Below are 24,491 nucleotides of genomic sequence, written 5' to 3' on the forward strand. Positions count from 1 at the left end.
TTATGCCTATCGTGTTAAATCTTGAGTAAAATTCAAAAGATTTAAGTGCAAAATAAAGAGAAAAATCTGATGAGCTGTCTTGAACTGTCTACTTTGTTGAATTCCAGTGGTGTGTACTTCAGTGATGGGTGGTTTGCTGGGGAGTTCAGAGCAGAGGAATTCTGTTCTACATTTTCTCTAAAGCAGATTTTTTATTGTGTTTTTTGGTAATGATGTTATGTGGGCATTTTGATAACCTGAGGAATAATCATTTTCTGAAAATTACTGTCTCAGTTACTTTTCTTATCATTGAGACAAAACACCCAACACTTAAAGTTAAAAGAGGAAAGGTCTATTTGGCTTACAGTTTGTAGAGGATACAAGCCATAACAATTATTATGGATAGAGATTATTATAACTGTTAAAGTCTTCTCTGGTCTTTACTAGAGACAAAGAGTATAGAAATCTTGGACTTCAAAGAAAGTGAAAGTAAACCTTGAACTTTTCTGATTTGTCCAATTGATTTTATAGTCTCCATTATTCTTATTTCTTACCTTTCAAATCTCTCATATCTCTATACTTTTTTGTACATAATTTCTCCTTTGCTGTCGTCTGATTGTTTGTGTCTCCCCACAATTCCTTTATTGAAATCCTAACCTATTGGGAGGTGGAGACTTTGGAAGATGGTTCAGTCATTAGAGCAGAGTTCTCATGAATGGGATTAATATTGGGCTACAACAACAAATCCCATACTTTTTACTGTAAATTTGTACTTTAGTGTAACAGCCAGCTGTGCATCTCAGTAGCTGTGCCTGGGAGATACAGGAAGCAATCTTTGTGTTTACCCACTTGGTACAAAGAAGGGCAAGGTGTGTGCACCTGTGCAAAAGTGTTAAATTGGGACTTTTACCCACACCATGCTCTAACAGATTTGCATATGTTTACTTGAGCATTACAGGGGGTAAAACAAACCCATACTATTCTTCTGGTGAGTAAACATGTGCTTTACCACAATGGAATATAGGTGTGGTTCCTTATAGCTGGGTGTGGGGACAGCAGGAACCCATCTGTGCACTCACACACTTGGCACATGAACAGCACTGTGTGTACAAGAGCTCCAAAGCGGCAACAGGTGTGCATAAAGGATTTGTTATAAAATTTTTTTCTTTTGGTATTTGTGGTAGAAGTAGTCCAATTTAGTATAATGATACATGAAAAACCAGGCTTGCGAGTTATGGAGGAGATTGAAAGGAATCATTAGGTGAGTTGTGCATAGAGTGTGATGTTGGCCATGTGATCCGAAGTTCCTAAGACAGTTAAATGGAGCAAGAATCAGTTGATACAGACACAGAGAATGATGATCTCCCTGATTCAAATGATGAAGAAAATAGCAATATTAGTACATATTTAACTGGTCAAAATGGTACAAAATGGTCACACAACCAAATGGAATGATCCAATGTTAGAACTACATCCAGGATCTTGGTAAGGTGAAATCTTTTGGAAGGAATGCAGCACTGTCATTCAATGTTGGAAACTGTAACAGTAGAAATACCGTAAGATATTGTGGAATACACAAATGATGAAATACAAGTAAAATGCTCTGTACGGACCAATAGTTATACTCAAAAATGTGTTTATTATGACACCTTACTAGCTGAACTAGAAGCAATCACAGGTCTGCTGTACTTAGCAGGGCTTTCTCATGGTAATTGCCCTACTAAGGAATGTAAAATACTTATGGATGTAAAAGACTTATGAGTTTGAAGTTTGTACAATAACACTGAGGAGATTTGGTTTCCTTCAAAATTGCCTGAGGTTTGTTGACAATCGTCCATCAAGAAAGAAAAATAACTGATAATCTGGCTGCTATCAGCTCATCCAGAGATTTATTTCAAAAGGTCAAGCAATTTATCCAATATCGGAATACATGACTCTTGAATATCTTGCAGCATTTTGTAGTCACTGGAGCTTTAGGCAGTGTATTAGGGTGGTGCGGCACTTACATTTGAAGGAAGGGAAAGGAAGGAAGGGAAAGGGAAGGGAGTGACTCAGCTCCTTTGTTCCTAACTGTACTAAAACCTTGACAAAACTAAAGCTTGAAATGGTAACTTTTAAACATCAAAACCAAAGGCAGAGTAGATGTTGATGAGTTATGCATTAACTATGATGTGACTCAGAACACAAGGAATTGGCCAATGGTTGTGTCTTACTCTATCCTAAACATGTGTGGCATAAGGGCCAGGGATATAGCTCAGTGGCACAGCACCTGCCTAGCAAGTGCAAGGTCCTGAGTTTGATTCCCACTATGAGAAAAAAAAACAAACAAAACCAAACAAAAAACAAAGAAAAGAAACAGACAACAGCATGTGTGGCATAAATAGTCTGATAGTTTACAAAGAATATAATAAGTACAAAATATCATGGGGAAATTTTCTTAGAAGATTGGGATTAGAACTCAAGATCATTTACAGCAGAGGGAAAAAAAAATGTTTCTCCCCAGAGAACTATACAAAAAATTGTGGAGCACACTGGTACACTGACAAGTGAACAGGTAGGTGCAATATCACAAAGACATACTATGACAACAGGAAAACCAAAAAGATATCAACAGTGGCCAATGTAAAAGGACAGGAAAACAAAACATGCATGCTATCATTGTGACACTTTTGCATAGAACATGATGCAGTTGTCATGTGTGAAGACTGCCTTGGGTGGGACAGTTGAAGCAAAGATTATTTCTGTGGTAGACCTTGTTTGTATTTACATTGTAGTTCATACAGGTTTTTATTTCTGATCTTATCATTTAGGTTTTGTAAGCAAGTAAACAGCTCATGTGATGTTGATGTCATTCTAAGCACTCATTACGTACTTGGTATTTTACTTTATTGATATTTTATTTTCCTGCTAAGCACATATTGTACAGTATAGTAGGAAGCTCCTGAGAAGACAGGAAGACAAGAGAGGTGACAAGAATGGCCTATCACTTGGGAAAGGAAAGCTAAGCATATATGCTGTCAGTGTAAGTGAGATGTGTGCATGGAACATGCAGTTGTCATGTGTGAAGACTGCCTTGGGTGTGACAATTGAAGCAAAGCTTATTTTTGTTGTAGAGTTCTATTGGTTTTTCATTGTAGTTCATATAGGAATTTATTTCTGATGTTATCATTTAGATTTTGTAAGCAAGTACATAGCTGATGTGAAAATGTTGATGTTTATTCCTAAACACACAATACATAGTAGGAATTTAATACTTTATTTTATTGATATTTTATGTTCCTGTTAACTACACATTGTATAATATAATAAGAACCTCTTGATGAAACAGTAGGAGCAGCAAGAGGTCAAGTATGTCCTACAAAAATGCCAGGAATGCAAAAGAAGACTGCATTAGGTGTGATAATTGAAGTAAAGATTATCTCTGTTGTAGAGTTCTACTAGTATTTTCACTGTAGTTTATATAGAAATTTATTTTTGTTGTTATTTTTCAGACTTTGTACACCAGAAAACAGTTAATGTTGAAAGTTTTGATGCTTTTTTATAAATACTCAATTAATATTAAAAATTCATGCTTGGTGTAGTGGTGCACATCTGTAATCCCAGCACTCAGGAGGCTGAGGCAGGAGGATCAAGGTCAGCCTGGACTACATAGCAAGATCTTGTTTCAAAAAAAAATCAATACTTTATGTTTTTGATATTTTTCCTGTTAAGTACCATTTTTTAATAATAAAATTCATAAAATTAATAATTCATCAATAGAAATATTCTAAATAATATACTGGTATTATAAATGCACAACAATGTGTCTTTATGACAAAATTGGCATTATGCCCCATGGGTTGGCCCAAGAGAGATCCCTTGTCCCTTCTATCTCATGAGGTCACAATGAGAAGCTGTCATCTATGAACCAGTCCAGAAAGAGGGCTCTTAGCAGACACCAAACCAGCGAGCACCTTGGTCTTGGAGTTCTCTCTGTCCATAACTGTGTTTAGTAAATTTCTGTTATTTATGAGCCACCAGTCTATATTTGATATAACAGCACAAACAGACTAAGACATCATCCTTTACTTATTTTTGGAGTTTATAGAGTGGTAATATTTTTCCTGGTGGTTAGGCTTGTAGGAATCAAGCTTGGATTATGAAAGAGAGGAGAAAAAGGTAATGGAACAGTAAGAGGAAACAATAGCTGTCTAGGAACCAGAAATTTACTTGGTGGAAACCTCCAGTTTTTCAAATCATTAGGTTCCAATGATGAAACAATTTCACTGGGATAAGCATACATCGAGGCTGTCAGAGAAAGAAGAGATACCAGGGAGATTTGTATAATTGCACAGATCTGATGTCTACATTCTTAAGGTAAGTTCTCACTAGGTCAAAATTTGAGGTGTGTGCTAAAGGTCTCTTGACCTCTCTGAGAAGAGACCAAGTTGGGCTGAGGATCACTTTTCACTGAATTGCAGCAGGCTCTCCTGAATTGTATTCACTTATCTACTTAAAAGAAGCCAAAATGAGAGGATGTGGACAGTTGCTAGGGCTACATAAAGGAATGTATGAAGTAGGCATAGTGTTCAGTAATTATATTATAAGGGAAAATAATTAGACATTAGTGATTCATGTTGATATAATTAGCTTTAAAATAAAGGACTGTTGTGGTAAGGTAGAGTGGGCATGAGAGGGACCCACCTTTGAAGCTTAACTCTTGTTTCTTGCTAGTTGTGTAGTCTTGGACAAGTTTCTTAAACTTTGTTCGTATATCCTTTTCACAGGGTCATTCAGACAAATAAGAGAATGCATATTAGGTGAAAATAGTGATTATAATGACACTTGATGCTTACATAGAACTTTCCATGTGCCAGAAACTCTTATTTAACACTAAAAAAAAAAAGAAGAAAAAAAAAGAACGAGGTAGGTACTATTATTATACCACTTTAAAGAAGCACTGAGACACAGAGAGGCTCCACATGAGGTATGATTGAAATATAGAGTGATTATTTAAGTTTTAAGAATGCATTAGAATATGACACATTGCCCTTAATTTTCACTTTAAACACACTTATCTCATAGCTGTAGTCACTTTCTAATGCAGTTCTGGAAGTCCTCCTTTGTAAGAATCTCTATGAGAGGAGTGATAAAAAATGTTACATACTGTTGCCAAGTGCCATCCCACTGAAGGTAAGCTTGTAAAAACGTTACAGGGTGTTCTTGTCCACTTTATCCACTGAGTTTGGCACCACACAACCTCTGTCCTTCACACTCAAGCAAAAGGACTTCCAGAACTGCTCCAGAAAATGAGAAGAGTGATGGGATAAGTGTGTGTGGGGTATTTTGAGGATAATAAGTGGCAATGTGTCTTTTACTGTAATAAATTTTTAACCTTCATTGTATTTTTTGATCATGCCCCATGAATTTCAGAAGCGTTAGAAGTAGGAGCAGAACCAAGATTTAAACCTAGGAAACATGGTTATTGAGTGCTACATTACCTTGTCTCTCAGTGTAGAATCAATGGAAGTAAGATGACTATTTTGAGTTAGGTTGATTCAGAAATATTGAAACATGAAATTAAGAAGGATATTTATGAAAGACAGAAAAGGCATAAAGATATAAAACTTATTGGCACCAACTTTGAATGTGAAGTCAGGTGGAAGAATTTTGGAGCAAACATGTTTTGAATTGTCCCAGCTCCTTGAAAAATGACAAATTCTGCTAACATTTGTGTTTAAAACCAGACCAGGAACAAGGAGGGTGAAGTCCTTTTCCTTTCAATTATATTTCATTTTCTTGACAATTTTGTACAAGTTTCTTGGTTAAATATCATATTTCATTTACAATCTCGTGTTTCTTATTTTTCCTGCAAATTCATCCTTTTTACTGGCCATATTTCAAATTTTTGTAAATTTCTTATCTGGCTACAAGAATTCAGATAAGACCTGCATGTTGCAGTGCTAATCATGAGGGTGCGTTTCCTCTTCTTTCTTCCTAAGTTTATTTGACCTATTTCCAGCAAAGTTATATTTACTTATCTTTTATGTAGGTGATTGTTCCTCATCAATTTTCACTTCTTGATAAGATGCACGGTATCATTTTTCACCTGGACTCTTCACATGCAAAGCTCTCATATATAAATCCGACCATTGTGACATTTTTCTATGCATGTTTTTTATTGATGCCCTGAGGGATAGAAAAATACACACATACAGGGTTTCTCAAAGGAGTCTTTCTTCTTTTCTGTTATCTAACTGCTGCTCAAGTTATTCATAGCAGTTGATTCCTTTGGAATGTAACTTATGTACAAATGTGGCACTCTTGTGATGGAGACCACTATGAAGCAGACCTGAGCAGGACTTAATCAATTGGCTTTCCATGTTCACTTGTGAGTCTGTCCAAGGCCTAGGCTTCTTATTTGGAAATGGCAGACTCATAGTAAGTGAACTTCTGTGAGTCACTAATCCCTACTAAAACCTGTAGTGGTGGATGAAGCCAGAAAGCCTCAAAGGATAAGATACAATCACAGCTAAGGACACCTGGATCCGATCTCAACTGGATAAAGACTATAGCCTCAGGCCTCTCATTCTTGAGTGGATTAATTTAATACATTACTTAGAGAAGTCCTTGAGGGGTTCTGCCCTTCTTGAGTACTCTCCTCCCTTCTTCTGATAACCAAATAAATACAGGTGACCCTGAGAAGGTCTTGGTCTTAGCCCTGAGAGAATCTTGAATTCTGTGAGAGGGCTTTGACCCTCCTGGAGCCCTGAAATCATCTCATTTGCCTCTTTTTATTTAGTGTTCACTGTATACTCATTCAGGAGATTGCAGACCTGATCAGCCTACAATAACTAAGGGATGTTATTAACCCAATACTCTTGGTAGGATCGTAATTGCTACACCTTAATGCATACAGTTGGCCCTCATTACCTGAGTGGGGTTGGTTCCAGAATCTTCAGGGATACCAAAATCCATGAATGTTTAGTCCCTTACAGTAAATGGTGTAGTACCTACATGTACCATACACACTCACTCCAATATACTTTAATTTTTTATTTTAAAAATATTTTAATGATATGTTTGCAATACATAATAATGAGTCTTGGGGAATTGGTACATATACATATTGCGCCTCAATTATTTTAGCATCTTCCCCACTACTGTGCCCTCTCCCCACTTCTCTTGGTCTCCTTCCCGTGTCCACAGAGTCTGTCTACATCTCTGTTTAATACCATCTCTCTTTTATTTTACTCTTTAAATTATTTATGCTGAGGAATTTTATATGACAGAAAGTATGCACCACTTAGCCTTCCGAGTCTCATTTATTTCATTCAGCTTTATGATCTTAAGGACCAGCCATTTTCCTACAACTGACTCATTTATCTTTCTTTATGGCCAAGTAGTACTCCATTGGGTATATGTCATGTTTTCTTCATTTATGTATCTGTTGAGAAGCATTTAAGCCACTTCCATCATCTAGTTGCTGTGAACTGTGCTGCTATAAACATGGATTCATGTATTCCTGTAGTATTATGACTTTCATTTGGGTAAAGTAGAATTTGTATTTTCAGTTTCCTGAGGAATCTCCATAGTGGTTATAGTATCTTACATTCCCACCGTCACTGTAGAGGAGTTCCTTCTCCCTCAGAACCTTGTCAGCATTTGTTGTTGCTTTAGTTCTTTTCTTTATGTTGGGCCCACACACTCAGCATTTATTTCTTTTCTTGTCTACTTCATACTTCTCCCTGCACCACTGTATTCCCACAGAGGAGTTTTATTCCCATGCTGTCTATTCCCATATCTATATCTCTAGGCCAGATCCCTTCCAGAAACTTCTCATCTAACTTTTCAGAAAATAGCTCCATTTGGATGTCTCAAGCCAACTCAGTCTCAACCTGCGTAAAAGTGAATTTATCGTGTTCCACTCCTCCCTTCCTGTGCAAGTGGATTCCTTAGTTCTCTTCCCATTTTCAGAAAATGGCACCACTATCTACTAAGTTGTTCAATCTAGAATTTTGAAGTCTGGCTGGGTGTGGTGGCACACGGTTGTAATCCCAGCACTTGGGAGGCTGAGGCAGGAGGATCATCATGAGTTCGAGACCAGCCTGAGCTACAAAGTGAGGTCAAGGCCAGCCTGAACTGCATAGCAAGACCCTGCCTCAAAAAGACAAAAAAAAAAAGAGAATCTTGAAGTTATTCTTAATTGTTTCTTCCACCTCATCTTCCATGACTATCTGACAGCTGGTTCATCATTGCTGCTCCTTAATTTTCTGCTCATTCCCAATACCACTGTCTTAGTACAAATCTCCACAATTTGTCTTGCTTCTTTTTATCTATTTGTACCTCAGGCAAAGCTTGCTTTCTTAACCTGAATTTGAGCATGCCTTTCTTCTGCCATTAAACTTCATTGTCCTTAGGATAGTCTATACAAATGTCATGTGGTTGGGCATGGCAGTGCAAGCCTATAATTCCAGAATTCTGGGAAGCTGAGACAGGATTGCAAATTCAAACCCAGCCTAGGCAACTTAGTGATTTAGTAAGATCCTGGCTCAAAACAACAACAACAACAACAACAACAACAAAAAACAAGTTTGGGAATGTAGCTGTTTTTGTTACTTTTTTCTTGTTGCCAAGACAAAACACCCAAGACCCAAAGTTAGAGAGGGAAAGGTTTATTGCACCTCACAGTTTGTAGAGGTTTCAGTTCATAGGCTCCAAGGCAGGGTGGCATAGCAGAGAAACATCACAGAGGAGAAACTGTCCATGGTGGGCAGAAGGCCGCAAAGAAACAAAGTAGTGAAGAAACAGCTAGTGACAACAGCAGGCCTCTTTTTCTCCCCTATATTTTATCCAGGCTACCACACCCAGGGTGGGACACCCTTAATCCTAACATTGCACCATGTATCAATCCTGGCTCCACATCCTGAATCACAGCATCACACACTCTAGATGCAGCCACCTCTGAAAAGCTCCACATATGACTTCATGAGATTTTGGGGGGACATCTAGATATAAGCCATTAAATAGCTCAGTATGAACTTCCTAGGTTCAATTCCCAGTACCAAAAATAACAAACAGCAAAACAAACAAACAACAAAACAAAACCAATCACCCACAACAAAAAAATCCCACCAAAAACAAACAACCATTTATAAATCTATCAATCATGTCACAAAGCAAGTTATATTTTTTTTCTTGAGCAGTCACTATATATCAGGACTTTTTTTAGTTTTTTGAGACTGGGTCTCACTGTGTAGCAGTCCAGGATGTCCTGAAACTCACTATGTAGCCCAAGCTGGGCTTAAACTCATGGCAATCCTCCTGGCTTAGCCTTCTAAGTGATGAGATTACAGGTGTGCACCCTATGCCAGACCATTGACATGTTTATTTTATTTAATCCACACTGCATTATTGTTACTTACATTTTATAGGAAAGAATAGCAACAACAACAATAAAGGCTAATACTTAGCACCCACACATTAGGTATCTTTCCTTTTCTTTTTTGTGGTACTGGGAATTGAACCTAGGGAGCCCCGAGCTAAATTCCCAACTGTTTTTATTTTTTATTTTGAAACTTGATCTCCCATTGCCCAGGCTGACCTTGAACCTGCAGTCCTCTGCTTCAGCCTCCTGAGCAGTTGGCTTTAAAAGCATGTATCATCACTCCTGGCTATCCCAGGTACAGGAAAAGTTTAAAACATATTTTATCTCATTATTGCTTTGACTTATGTCTAGATATCCCTCTAATACTTCATGTGCTCATGGGTGGGAGTTTTGGGAGGTGACTGGATCATGGGTGTATGATGCTGAGATTAAGGATGTATGATTATTAAATTTGTCCACTGATTTGTTTAGCATAGTTCTGGAGGTGGATAATGGTAAGGCCCACTCTGGGTGTGGGTGACAGTACCCAAAAAGTGGATAGCCTGGAAGGGATAAAAGATAAGGAAAGCTGCTGGCTGCCACTGCACTACTTCACTGCTTTGCTGCCTCCTTCCCACCATGAAGTATTTCTTCTCTGTTGTGCCTCTCTTTGGAGCCTACTGACTCCACCCTACTTTGGAGCCAGCTAACTGTGCACTCAAACCTCTACAAACTGAGAGCTGTAATAAAGCTTTCCTCCTTTAACTTTGGGTGTTGGATATTTTGTGTCAGCAATGAGAAGAGTACCCAAGACAATTGTCATAACTACATAAATACAAATTATTAACTCTATTTTACAAAAATGAGGAGACTTAATTACAGAGACTCTAATTTGCCCATTTATGCAGTAGTTACTGAGTGGGATTCAAGCTCAGATGTGACTCTTCAGCTCTTACTAACTCCTAAATCCTGGAATCTCTGCACATGTTAGTCCTTATGATTGGACGTTGGGAAATTTTTTGTTGTTCAGATTTTAGCTTTGAAAACTCTCCCATGACTGCTGGCTGGCTCTATGGCAGTGATCTTGTTTCCATGACAATGTGCACTTGTCTTTATCTTTGTTATAGTATGATCACAAGATATCACACAGACTGCTGACCTACTTCCCCTAGAGAAAGAGCTAGTGTAATATTTGTAATCCCAGTCCCCTTCCCAGTGCCTGACACATAGGACTCAAAAACCATTTGTTCATTTCTATATGTTCCCTTCATCTATTTGGACTTCCAAACTCTCATCTATTACCAATGTATGTAACGTCAGTTTCACTCACTGTGTATCAGAATCTTGATAAAATCCCCCTAGTAGGTAGATGAATGTACCAATGCATAAACGATGGTATAATTCAGGTTATCACAAAGGTATCAAAGGAATATTTGAGAATTAGGAACACACGCAGAATGCAATTCACCTACAGCTTCCTGCATATATTTTCATATAGTAACCTGTAAAGTTTTCTTACTTCACTCAGAATAAAAACCAGTTTCTACACTGCCTTTTAGGACCACAAGATATACATTCCTCCCTTCTCAATCCTTTACCCTGCTTGTAATACTTTGTGTTTGTATCAGCTACTCCCTCTCCACTTCAGCCAATTCAAATATATTCCTGCACTGATTTCTAAGTGGTCATCACCTATCTAATTCCTTAGCTTCAGGTCCCTGTTGATTTTCTCAGTGAGGCCCGTCCTGACTACCCTGTGTAAAGTTCCACTCCCAATGAGACCCTCTCTAATCTCACATTCTCCCAGTCTCCCTTATCTTGTTTTATATATATATATATATATATATATATATATATATATATATATATATATATATATTCCTTACTTTCCAACATAGCATCAACTTGACCTATTTATTATGACTATTATCTGTCTCTCCCTGCTGGAATATGAGTTTCATGAGGCAGAGATCATTATCTCTTTTCACTGTACACTGATAAGTCCAAGCACTTAGAATAAATACTTAGAAAATGCCTGAAACATGATAGAGACACAATATATTTGATAAATGTGCACAACTGGTAATGCTCCCAGTCTCTACTTTTCCCTTGCAAAAGAACTCGAAATCACTTTTACCTAGTCATGGAACTGTGCTCCAGTTTGGATCCCATCTGTGGTGTATCCTTACAAACTGAATACTAGCCCTTGGATTACAACCTAGATTTAGCTTATTTAACTTTGGCAATGACTGTAACATGCTATACTCTGTCCTCACCTTGGGTGATACTTTGCTTGTTTTTTGCATTCCTGAGGATTACAAGGCCTTTATGCTAAGCTATATCCCCAGCTATTTTTAGTTTTTGAGACAAGATTTCACCAAGTTGCTCAGGCTGGGCTAAAACTTGTGATCCTCTGGCCTCAGCCTCTCCGATAACTGGGATTACAGGCATGTACCACTGTGCCCAACTCTGCTTTTGAGGATTTCAAAATTCTGCCTTTAGGTTTCAATAATGGCACAGATTTTGATGTTGCCTTGTTTTAAAGACAGAAATGAAAAGATAAATTAGTTTATATAAATAATGAAGTTTTGACAAGTCTATAAATAAAATTTAAAAAGGAGAAAACTAAGTGTTATACATGAAGAATTATTACAAACTAATAAGAAAAAAGCTAACGGGGCTGGGGATTTAGCTCAGCAGCAAAAGCGCCTGCCTGGCAAGCACAAGGTCGTGAGTTTGGTTCCCGGTACAGGAGAAAAATAAAAAATAAAAAAAGAAAAAATAAAAAAAGAAAAGAAAAGAAAAGAAAAGAAAAAAGCTAACATGACAGAAACAATAAGAAAAATCCACAGGAAAATAAGCAAAAGAAATGCAAGAAAAGGACAAGAATCAATGACTCATAGAAATCACTCAGTCTCACAAAAGGAATAATAAATTAAAAATAAAGCAACGAGGGAAGAAACCCTAACCCTCTGGATGACCACCCCAACCCCATTGTACACTGGGGCCCACACCACATACCTGGGCCTGAGCTGTGTGCCCTGTATAGGGAGGAATCCCAGGATTGAAGGGATAAATGCACACCAAGGTCTGCTCCTCAGCACAGGGCAACAGAAATGACAACCAACTCACACAGGTGGAGTCAGGGACTGAAGTAGAGTCCAAAATCCAAGAGGAGAGTTTCCTTCAGCACTCAAGTGCTACTCTACCACAGAGACCAGGGGAGAGAATCTTTGGATCATAATCTTGGATAGGGGTGAGCTAAGTAGAGATCTCCTGGGAACATGTGGAAGACCCAGGATCAGAACAAGATGTTCACAGGGCCTGTATTCTGTTGAGGGAGGCCAGGCTTGGAGAGTGAAATAATCAGGAGTGGTCCCAAAGAAGAAGGTATTCTACTGGTGTTTTTCATCTCTAGCACAGCTGCTTACACTCAGCAGAATCTAGGGGTCTGCAGTATTATAGGCTAACATATGGGTGGTCTGTTTGCCTCTTAGTACTGGTTAAGGGATGTCCAGGAGTAGCTCCAAGACTTTGGCAATACCTACTTGTTATTTGATGCAATTGATGCCACGGAACTTACTAATTGATGCCACTGAACTTACTGGAACATGGTAGAGACACAATATATTTGCTAAATGTGCACAAATGGTAATGCTCCCATTAATAGCCAAGGTAATATAATAGTAGATAACAACTGGTTTTCTCTCTATGCCAGTATCCCGAGTTCCAGGGAATCAAAATCAATAAAAAATGGTGTACACACACAGAGGATCATGGGGAATCAAAGCAACAGAAGAGCCCCAGTGTTTCCCAACTCTCCTAAGACAGAGCAAGGGGGCACAAGCAGAGAGGAAAGCAAATGCCAGGTGGGGGAACTCTACAAAAACCATATAGAAGGGATGAAGAAACTCGATTAGGTCAAAGAGGAAATAAGTAAAAAAAATTTAAAGCATTGTCATTCAGTATGCCTCAAGTGAATTCAGGAGAAATTAATAAAAAATCAGATGACCTGACTGAGATGTTCAAAACATGAATGATGGATTCAGCAAGGATATAGAATCCTCAAAAATGTCAGGCAAAACTAAAAAGAACTATAGAATTGCAGAAATGACCAGTGCAATGACAGATTGTCTGAAATTGAGAACACAATGGTAAATTATCAAAAGGATGGAAAAATATTTCGTACACCTTGAAAACTAGCAGGGATAGCAATTTTAATTTCAGACAGGATAAACTTGAAGCTAAAATTGATTAGAAGAGACAAAGAAGTTCACTACATTCTACTTAAGGGAGCAATCCAATAAGGAGAGATATCATTGATAAATATTTATGCAGTGAATACTGCAGTACCTATCTTCATAAAATGAGTATGGCTGAGCATAAAATAACAAATAAACACTAACACAATCATATAAAGGGGTCTCAACAACTCACTTTCACAAAGAGACAGATCAACTAAAAAAAAAAATCAAAAAAGAAATATCAGAGCTGAACCACATCCTTGAACATATGGACTGAATAGCTATCTACAGAATATTGCACCACACTGCAACAGAGTACATATTCTTTTCTGCAGCACATGGTACTTTTTCCAAAATGGCTCAAATACTGGTCCACGAAGCCTGTTTAAGTAAATACAAAATAATTTAAACTACCCCACTTGTACTATCAGACCACTGTGCAATGAAAATAGAAATCAATGACAGAAGAAGCTTTGGAAAAGGCAAAAACATCTGGAAAGTTAACAGCACTAAACAATGAATGGATCACAGAAGATATCAAAGAAGACATTTAAAAATTTCTGGAAATGAATGACAACGCTGGTACAACTCACCAAAACCTCTAGAACCCTAGTCTAGAGGAAAGTTCATTGCAAGAAGTAGAAAAACAGAGCAAGTCAGATACATAACCTTAGGAGGAATCTTAAGGTACTTGAGAAACAACAACAATCCAGGCCAAAATGGAAATTAAGGAGTGGTACCTCAGTTCATGGACTTAATTCATCCCCTGACTCTGGTCATGAATTGAATTGGTTGTGCACTGAATCAAATTTTCCCATAAGGTTCAAGGTAAATGAGGTGAATCCATTCTGACCCCCATGAACATGATGACAAACTGATTTTGGTGCCAAACTGAATCAAATTCTTCCATAGGGTTAAATAAGGTTAATCTGTTCTGAATGATATGTATTTTTTTTTTTAATCACAAAAACCCAGAATACAGTACAGTACACTACTGGAGAACATTAACCTTGCTTGAGGTGACTTCTGGTGTGGAGGGCAGGAAGGTGGGGGAATAGGTTATTGTTTAGAGGGAGAGGTCCTTTCCACAAGGACATCAAGGAAATGTCTGTCAGGGGTTTCTTCGTTTCTTAGCTGCAGGATCAACACAGTATTGGTGAAAAATATTTACTGTTACTTGTTTCCTCCTGTGCTGCATAACCTTCCAGAAATGTGAGAGTTCTGTTCATTATAGTTGTATTAAGGTGGTGCTTCTCAAAGAAATCCTGACACTCATTCTATTTTTCCACAATAGATTTTATCACGTTATTGCTAAACTCCTCCCTATCTTTCTCTTCCTCAGTGGAATGCTCCTTAACAAGCACCTTCTTCCACTCACTCTGGAGTTGAGCAAGTTCTTCCATCATCGGCTCCTCCTTACGGTCCTCAACAAGCTCTTCTGTGTCTGCACCATTGATGTTCAGACCCATACTCTGGCCCATGGACACAATCTTCTCCACTACATGTGCATCAGACCCTTCAAAGTCATGTTCAGTGACATATCTTGGCCACAGTTTCTCTAGGCTGAGTTTAAGGTCCAGCACATGACATTTCTCAGGCTTGTCAGTGAGGTTGATGTGGCAGAGGACATTGAAGTTTCTTCCAGAACTTATTCAGTGTCAAGGACATCTCTTCAGTGACATTAAAAGACCTGCTGAAAAGTGTGCTTGTGTACAGCTTCTTGGACACCTACTAGTCTGTGGGCTGCAGAAGAGGCGTCATGTTGGGGGAAGGAACTTGACCTTTATGAAGTCATACTCAGTGTCCATATCACCTAACAAGGCTAGAGGGTGTGCCTACTCAAAGAAGGAAACTTTGAGGCAGTTGGTTGTCAGAAAGGTGTTTTTTAACAGTCAGTATGAACACTTCATGCAGCAATCCCATGAACAATTAATTTGTGACTAAGCTTTTGCACTGGCCCTCCACATGACAAGCAATTTGGCCTTGTTCACACTGTGTTCCTTGAATGTACAAGGGGTCTGGGACTGGTACACCAGTAGAGGCTTAATCTTCAGATTGGCGCTTGCATTTGCACACAGCAAAAAGGTCAATCTGTCCTTCATGTGCTTGTGCCCCCGCAGTAGCATAAGTTCTGTCTGACGTCGTCCAGAAAAGTACTGTTTCATCACAGTTGAACATTACTTCTGCCTTCATGAATTCTAGAAATTCTTTCTTGCCTGCAGCAGCCTTGTCAGAACTGAGTCTCACCATGTCTTATCACACTGTAGATGCCACTTCTTTTGTGAAATTTATCAAATCACCCTTTACTGGCTTTAAATTTATCACTTGTTGCACTTGTAGAGGACTTTTCTTGCAGTGAATCACTGCACAATTTCCTGTTTTTTTAAAACAGATCATTAACACTATCACCTGCCAACTGTTCGTCATTCAACCACACTAGTAAGTTTTTCCACCACTTCCTCTGTCCCCTGCTTGGTTAACATCATTACTTCTTTTGCCAAATCAGCTCCTTTGATGACATCTGTACTCTTCAAAATAGTCAATATTGTTGACTTTGCCATCTTGTACTCCAAGGCCAGAGTAGTCACATAAATACCACACTCATGCTTTTCTATAATTTATTTCTATATTCAATGGTTATTTTCTTCAAGCCTTCTTGTCATTCTTGCTCTGCACTTACTTGTTACCTTCATTACTGCTCTGCACATTTCTTCTCACCTTCACTACCACTCTGCACTTTCTTTTTACCACCATGCTTGCTCTGCACTTTCTTTGGAGCCATGCTGGATTGAATAATACTGTACAGTCCTATATATACTAAAAACCACACAAAAAAGTTTCACAGCAAGTGTGTACAGGTCTGTGACCAAGATCCCAACTAGAAGAAGCTACAGTCCTGTGATAGAGTAGGAAAAATGGCCGTGTTTGTGTTCATATAGGGAAGATGGCTGTGGTCATGATCATCACCCAATGTGGAGTTTGTGAATGGAAGCAAAATTTTACTGAATGCTTCAGTTCATGAACTGAATCATTTGCAAACAGAAGTGTCCATGAACCAAGGTGTTATTATTTAAAGATTAGAGGAAAAATCAATGAAATTGATACTAAAAATGGAAAAAAATCAATGAAATGAAGAATTGGTTCTTCAAAAAAAAAAAAAAAATACACAAAATAGAAAAGTCCTTAGCCAGACTTACCAAAAGGAAGACAGAAAAGACTTTATCAATGCAACTGGAAATGAAAAAGTGAAATAATAGCAGACACTGCCAGAATTTAGAAGATACTAACTACTTTGAAAAATAATATTGCAATAGATTGGCAAATTTTGAAGAAATGGACAGATTTCTAGACTTATACCAATTATCAAAACTAATGGAAGGAGACACAAAGATGCTGAATAATCCAATAACAAATAATGAAATCTACATGGTAATGAAGACTCTATCAACTTAACAAATCCCAGAACTTGATGGATTCACTGCTGAATTTTATAAAACCTTTAAGGATGTTATATCACCAGTGGTCAAGTTCTTCAAAGAAATTGAAAGGGATGGAGTGCTCCTAAATTCATTTGTGTAAGCCAGCATCACCCGGATTCCCAAACTGCATAAAGATCCAACTAAAAAAGAAAACTATAGGCCAATCTCTTTAATGAACATATGTACAAAATGCTCACCAAGATATTAGCAAATGGAACGTAGCATATCATCAAAAGATCACACATCATGATTAAGTAGCTTTCATCCCAGGGATGAAAAGATGGTTCAACATACATAAATCAATAAGTGTAATAAATCATGTAAACAGAAGCAAGGTTAAAAAACAAATGATTGAGGAGACAATATGGCTGAATAGCAGAGCCTCATTCACAGCTACTCAGAGAAATTCAACTAAAACACAGGTACGTGGAAGAAAGGAGAGGGACATATACCATGAAACTAAAATCAATCTGACATAACAGACTAATAGAGCAAGCAAAACATAGATAATGAACTTCATAAAATGGCCAGCCAGGCCACCTGGGATGATTGCCCACCATACTTGGAACCTTGGAGGAAAAGGAGGGAGAGGAGGAGGAGGAGGAGAAGAAGAAAGGATATACTAAAATAATGTGGCTAAATCAAGCCATACAAGATAGACTTAGGATGTAAGATCCCCTGCCTCTTCTGCCTTCCTGCAAACAGAAGACACTACAGCCCAGCAGTAAATTCTGCCAACATGAACAGCTCTCTGCCTGACGATCAGTCAGTTTTCCTTTTTTTTTTTTTTTTTTTTTTTTTTTTTGGAACCGGGAACCGAACTCATGACCTTGCGCATGCCAGGCAGGCGCTTTTGCCGCTGAGCTAAATCCCCAGCCCTCCTTTTCTTCTTTCCTTTTTTTCCCTCTTACTTCTTTTCTTTTCCTTTTCTTCCCATTCATTTTGTGCACTAGAACACTAACTGGAACTGCCAAGAACAAGATTAAAGACTACAGGAGTGTGTAGTAAATGGAACAGCTAACCCATACCCCATGACCTGTGGTTAGAGAGGCAGAGGGGAATTAAACAGCCCTGCACCTCAGGACTGTGCAGCCCCAGGCTGTCCCCACATTGCTGGGGGGCAGGAGCAGAAAGGCACCCCACAACACCCCACAGCTTGCCTGAGGAAGTTACAGGCTACAACAGAGGTGGGTGATGGTGGCAACAGAACAAGTAAAGGGATGAATGGGAAGTTAGCACCCCACCTCTGGAGAGGAGTAAGAATTGGGACTGAGAAGGCTTAGACTGCAACAGCAGGAGCAGAGGATCAGACTATATCAAAGCATCCCTCCCCACTATGTAACAAATGGAGGAACACAGAAGGCTGAGCAAGGACCAGGAGCTAAAGGTGCATGGGGCTGGAAACAGCCCCCGTCTGTCTGAAAACAGCATAGCAGCTAGGAGAGACTCCACCAAGAAAAACAGGGTAAAGAGTGGAAGGCCGGTAAGGGACATACAGAAAGTACTGGTGGAAGACTCTGGCCCCAGACCACCCACATGTGGAGGCCAAGATCAGCCTCAAATCCAGCACAAACTCTACTGCAGGCTTGGCAGTATTATCCAGTAGTTATGGACTCTTGGTGGACATCAGAAGAATTTTATTTTATTTTTCTTCTTTTTCTGCTGTTTTGTTTCCTGTTCCTTTTCCTTTTCTGTTTTCTTTTACCTATATTTTTACTCTAATCTATTCATCTTCTTTCCCCCTTTCCTCAGTTTACCTCTTTAGACTTAATCATATTTTTATATGAGTGAATAGTCTGTCTAATTTTTCTGGTCAACTTCAATAATCCCTTGCTTACTCCTTCATTCTTTCTCTTTTGTCTTTTTCTCTACTTTCCCAAAGCTTGTGTGATCATCCTTTATTCTACAGCCTGGCTTCTGTTTTATTTCTTTTCAGTTAACTTTGTTCTATCTACTATCCTTCTTAAATTTCCACACTACAGGGTAAAACTACTCTACCAAGGAGGAACACTTTGCATATGAGCTCCCAATTCATGATCAGTTATGTTATGTAATGATAGATTTTGTTTCTATGGTTAAAATTAATAATTACCACAGTTTTTCAGTTTCTAATTTGTACTTGATACTATTATTAGTGCTAATTATACTACTTTAGCTAGGATGCCATATTTGTTGTAATCAGTTCTCACTTCTGTAAAAATACTGGGAAGCTCTGGGGTAATAACCTCACCACACCCCAGCACCAGAGGACTTGGGACTAAGCCAAACACATATCAACATTTCACTCTAAATGAACTGGAAAGATAGGATCTTGGGACAGACACAAGCCAAAAGCCTCCTATATGACCAAGTAGGATTCATCCCAGGAATGCAAGGATGGTTCAACATAAGCAAATTAATAAATATAATACATCATATCAATGGAACCAAAGATTAAAATCACATGATCATCTCAATAGATGCATAAAAAACTTTTGACAAAGTCCAACACTCATTCATGATAAAAACTCTATAGAAAATCAGGATAGTCTTTACCTTAATCTGATAAAAGCCATCTATGACAAACCAATAGCCAACATCATACTAAATGGACAAAGACTGAAAGCTTTCACTCTAAAATCAGCAGCAAGATAAGGATGTCCACTGTCTCCACTCCTATTTTTTTTGTTTGTTTTTTGTTTTTTTCTGGTACTGGGGATCGAACTCATGACCTTGCGCTTGCCATAACCAACCGGCCTTCAGTCCACTTGGAAATGCTTGTCCCGATGGGACATGTGTATCAAGGAAAAGTGCCATTTCTGGCAATGATTCCATGTTTACTGTGTCACCTTTGTAAATATATCTGGATTCCTCACATAGCTCACCTGTAGCTTACTTCACTGGTGCCAATACAGTCCAATAAGACCCATGGGGGTTCTAGGAATCATTTTGGTTTAACCTCTCAATTTAGGAATGCTCTTTGCTGTGTTCTGAATGTGTTCTACCACTCCCAGTTTCACAGGTTGAGACCTAATGCCCAATGCAACACGGTGAAGAGGTGAAGCTTCAGGGAGTTGACTAGGTCATAAGAGCTCCATCACAAGTGGGATGAGTGTTCTTATTAAAGAGTCCTGTGGAAGCTTGCTCAGGTCTTTTGCCAAGTGACAATGCCATAAGAAGTCACCATCTTGAAAACAAAGAGCAACCACTGGCAGACACCAAGTCTGCTGGTGCCTTGATTGTAGACTTCATAACCTTTAGTCTGTGAGGAGTAAATTGTTTACTAACTACACAGTGTGGGCTATTTTATTATAGCAGCCTGAATGGACCGAGACATTTCCTAACTTCTCATCATGTCCTGCCCTAGAATCACCATCTATGATTCTTTAAACTGATTCTAGGAGAAACTTTTCAGCCCCTCTTAAGGCTCCTGAAACTCAAGTCTACTTTGTGAGGTAAATATTTAATGGTCTTACATTTATTTTGTCTTAGTTGGAAGTAGGGAAGGAAACAAATAAATGTCTTATTTTATTTTATTTTATTTTGTTTATTTATCAATAGTAACCAAAAAAAATCAGGAGTTACAAAAACAAGTTAAATGCAATATGGAAGCATACTAAATACAAATACATTTTCTCAAACACAAAGGTCAGGGAAACCTGTTCAAATTGTTTCCTGAAGTTTGACTATTTAAACCATAGATGGAAAGACATTCAGACTGGTTCAGATGCGCTTATTAGCAGGTGGAAGAGCCCTGTTTTTCAAAAACAGTGATGGTATCCAGAGTCATGGCACGTGGGAGGGTTTCCATGGACCTTGGATCTGAACAGATACTGTAATGTTTATAAAACCATACACACAGAGAAAGCCTAGGAAGCTTGCAGTCTATGTCCTACACGCTTTTCAAAGGCTAAAGGAACTGAACTTGATTTAATCCTACCTGTTTGCCCCATGCAAAGCTCTATGCAAGACTTCCCAAGCTAGGCTGTTTAGCAGCTTTCCATGAATGGCCCTCAGATCACTTGATCCTATGGTGCAGGCAACAGCTGCCCTATTTACACAAAAGCAGCAGACTCAAGAGGAATGTGGCTTTGCTCTTGGGAATTCAGTGTTGCAGGGTGGGGCACAGTCTTGGATGGCATTTGCTATTCTAAATGTGGCCAGTGAAGAGACACTGTGGCTTCTTGCTTTAAACAAACTGGTACTTTTACCCTCTCCCATGGTGTCCAAGAGCTGGCAAAACTTCCTTTGATTAAGGCGTGCTGCTGTGGGTTCTCCAAGGCACTTGGACAGGGAATTGCATTTCACACTGCACACATGGAGTTCAAAGAGAGCTTCTTAAAAATGGGATGACACATAAAAGCTCAGAATTCTAGCTGAGTGAACTGGAGTTTTCTCCTTTCAAATGAGAACCAGGAAAACTAGAAGGAATTCCTTTTCTGGCATAAATTTCTCTGTTGCCCGTGCAGCACCATCTAAATACTTTCTCTCTGAGGATCTATATCTTGATTTTTCCAAATGAGATCAAGTTTTTGATCTTTGTTATGCCAAATGTATCAGAAACAATGGTAATGAGGTTTACTAACCAGGAGCCAAAAGACACATGTGTAACTGCAAAAAACTGACTTCTCCACAGCTCAGTTTTAAGACTCAGTCTCCATTGTTCACCCCTCTTGAATCCAAAACCACCTTCTGGCCTCAACTCTAAAGGGAAAGGTCTTCTGACTCCAACAAGAGTTGTACACGACATGCATGGTTGAAGACATGCTTGGGATGGTTCTTTCACCCTCTCTTGGGCCGGCTTTCCAAGGAAGGGCAAATACCAGCACAAACTGCAAGGTTCATGCACAATGAGGTCAAACTTGGCTATCTTGTTTTTCAGCTATATCTCTTTTCTTGTTATAATAAAGTTTCATTTACCCTAAGGAGAAGGAGGAGAATCACAGGAACCTGTTGTCTTTGGACAACTGCCAGAATCACAAACTTTATAATTTATCAAATCAGAAGCTTAATGCATTCTTAACTACTCAGTTAGGAAACTGGGGCCCAGAAATAGGAGGAAATAGGTCAAAAGCACTCTGCTCATCTTACTGGTAGATCAATGATCATGTTCCTAGGCTGGGATATGCTAAACTTCCATCCTTTGGAATAGTGATTTGCCTGGTCTTCTCAGAGTAAATGAGCACAAATTAACTTCTGAGATATTGGAAGTTTTATATGAAGATGCTTCCTCTTCCCCTGGCTTCTGTCCAAGGCCTCTCTGCCCCCTAGGCACAGAGCCGACTTGCTGGAAACCAAGGGGCCAACTTCGGGCTGCATCTAGTCTAGGCTGTGGGAGGCTCAAGGGTGTCTGGATTATAGAGGTCCCTGTACTAGGAAGAACTCTGAATTCCTTCCACCTCAGAAATGGTAGAACTACTGAAAAAGTAATTATAAAAGCTTAATACCTAGTCAAGAAAATAAAATATAAAACAACAGAAGTACAATGATAATAATTGAAAAATGAAGTCAACTTACCAAAAAAGAAAAAAGTGTTTTACAGAGAAGTAGCACCTTTGGTAAAACATAGTTTAAAAGTTTGGTTAGGTCTCTATAGGGCTCAAAATATCCAAGTATCTGCATCATTTGGGCACACCCTCCTGTAAACTCCATCCAAGTATGAGGGATGTGGGTCACTAGCAGGATGGCTGTGTGTCTAGAGGAGTGGCCGGGACCAAGAGGAGAAGCAAAATGCAGGACATCTGTCATGCTGACAGCAGTGACAACAAGGATCAGAAGCAGAATGTGGTCTGTGACCTCAGAGAGGCTTCAGATCTGGGTCTGTGCCCTTCCCTCCCTCCTCCAGGGACTGCCTGCCCCGTCCTCTCTGGTGTTGCATTTGCTCCCTGCAGCTGCTCACAGTTGCCGCAACTTCAGAGGGGCTTCAGCTCTGGGTCTGCCCTCTCCCAACCCGATGCAGTCTCCTTACTTGCCTCCAGCCCCAGAGCACCATTTACAGTTTCTCTCAAAGCTCTCCTAGAAATGAAGGCTATGGCCCATGCCTTCCTAGCCAGCTACTCCCATTTCCTTTATTGCAAAACAAATAAAGTAAAATTTGTTGCTATACAAGCAAATACTGGTGATTTGGTGATTGTAGCAGACACTTGGTATACTGGACTCTGCGCTGAAGTAGAAGAGAAGGTGCTGCGCTCCAGACACTCTTCCTACAAGCCTCTTAGACTTCTTTGGTGCTCGCCCTCTTGGTCTTTTCAGCTGTTTCCTTTGAGATGCAAAAGAAAATAATCATCATGAAAATATTTAACAATACAATGCACCGGCAGGCGCATGTTTATGCAGAATTTTAGTTGTTTACTTCTCCAGCTCCTCTGTGGATGCTGAACGAGAGGGCAAGGAACACGTCCTTTTCATGACAGGGTGACACAGGGGCTGTTTACTAAATTAAGAAGTGATCCCATCTGAACTCTTATGAAACAAACTGATCAGATACTATGATTTCCATTTCAAGGACAAAGAAAAAGATATCAAATGTATACAAGATGTTGTGTTTCGAACAAGACCCAGAGAATTAAGACCAGTGGGTTCCATAGGCAGACTGCTTCAGTGTGAACTTGGCTGTGCTACTTTCTTGGTAACTTTGGGCATGTTGCGAAACCGCCTGTGTGTCAATGTCTTCAACTGCAATCGGCGGTAATGAGGACAACTGTTACAGCAGTGCCTGGCACAGTCCTCCCAAAAAGATACAAAAATGGCCAAGAAAAGATGTCCAAACCCATCAATCATTAGGCAAATATAAATCAAAACCTCAAAGAAATTCTGCTTCACATCAATTAGAACAACTAGAATAAAGTAACAATGACAAATGTTGGCAAGAATGTGAACTTAAGCACGGAGTTACCACCTGACCCTGCAGTCCCATTCCTAGGAATAGAGGCATTATTCCTTGCAGTCAAGAAATTGAAACAAACTCAATATCTACTGAATGATGAATGGGTACATAAAGTGTGCTACATCCATGCCATGAAATGTTTTTGAGCCACAGGGAGGAAGTACTTGGGCTGGGGGTTTAGCTCAGTGGCAAAAACTCCTGCCTGGCAAGCGCAAGGTCATGAGTTCAATTCCCGGTACCAGAAAAAAAAAAAAAAAAGGAAGTACTGATTCATGTTAAAGGATGAACCTGGAAAACACTGTGCTCAGTGCAGAAAGCCAGGCAGAAAAGGCCATATATATCGTATGATTCCATTTACATCAAATGTTTAGAATAGGCAAATATATAAATATAGAAAGTAGATTAGTGGTTGCCAGGGCCAGAAGGAAGTGACTTCTAATGCTGTTTCTCTGTGGAATGCTGGAAATGTTCTGGAATGAGTGGTGATAGCTGACACTTTTTGTTGCTGTTGGAGATAGGATCTTGCTATATGTAGTTCAGGCTGCCCTTGAACTGATGGTGATCCTCCTGCCTCAACT

At 39.1% G+C, this 24,491-nt stretch overlaps 1 protein-coding gene and 1 long non-coding RNA gene across 3 annotated transcripts in view; one reads left to right on the forward strand and one right to left on the reverse strand.

The window, feature by feature from the left end:
- The first annotated feature begins 3,886 nt into the window (after positions 1-3,886).
- LOC102024032 lies at positions 3,887-20,319 on the forward strand. 2 transcript variants are annotated; one of them, XR_001234392.1, is made up of 3 exons: positions 3,887-4,137; positions 4,222-4,335; positions 20,042-20,319. It is a non-coding gene; the product is annotated as an uncharacterized LOC102024032 (long non-coding RNA). The 2 variants fall into 2 exon arrangements; XR_261282.1 differs by having other exon boundaries at positions 3,887-4,335.
- A 231-nt stretch (positions 20,320-20,550) lies between these two features.
- Positions 20,551-24,491, reverse strand: part of Fstl1 (follistatin-like 1) — a 51,010-nt gene continuing 47,069 nt past the window's right edge. The window contains exon 11 of the mRNA XM_005386465.2: positions 20,551-23,286. Coding sequence (XP_005386522.1) covers positions 23,242-23,286 — 45 coding nt within the window. The 3' untranslated portion in view covers positions 20,551-23,241. The remainder of the gene's footprint in view (positions 23,287-24,491) is intronic.

This window comes from Chinchilla lanigera, unplaced genomic scaffold (assembly GCF_000276665.1).
Source record: "Chinchilla lanigera isolate Chin_1 unplaced genomic scaffold, ChiLan1.0 scaffold00026, whole genome shotgun sequence".
NCBI classification, from domain to species: Eukaryota; Metazoa; Chordata; class Mammalia; order Rodentia; family Chinchillidae; genus Chinchilla; species Chinchilla lanigera.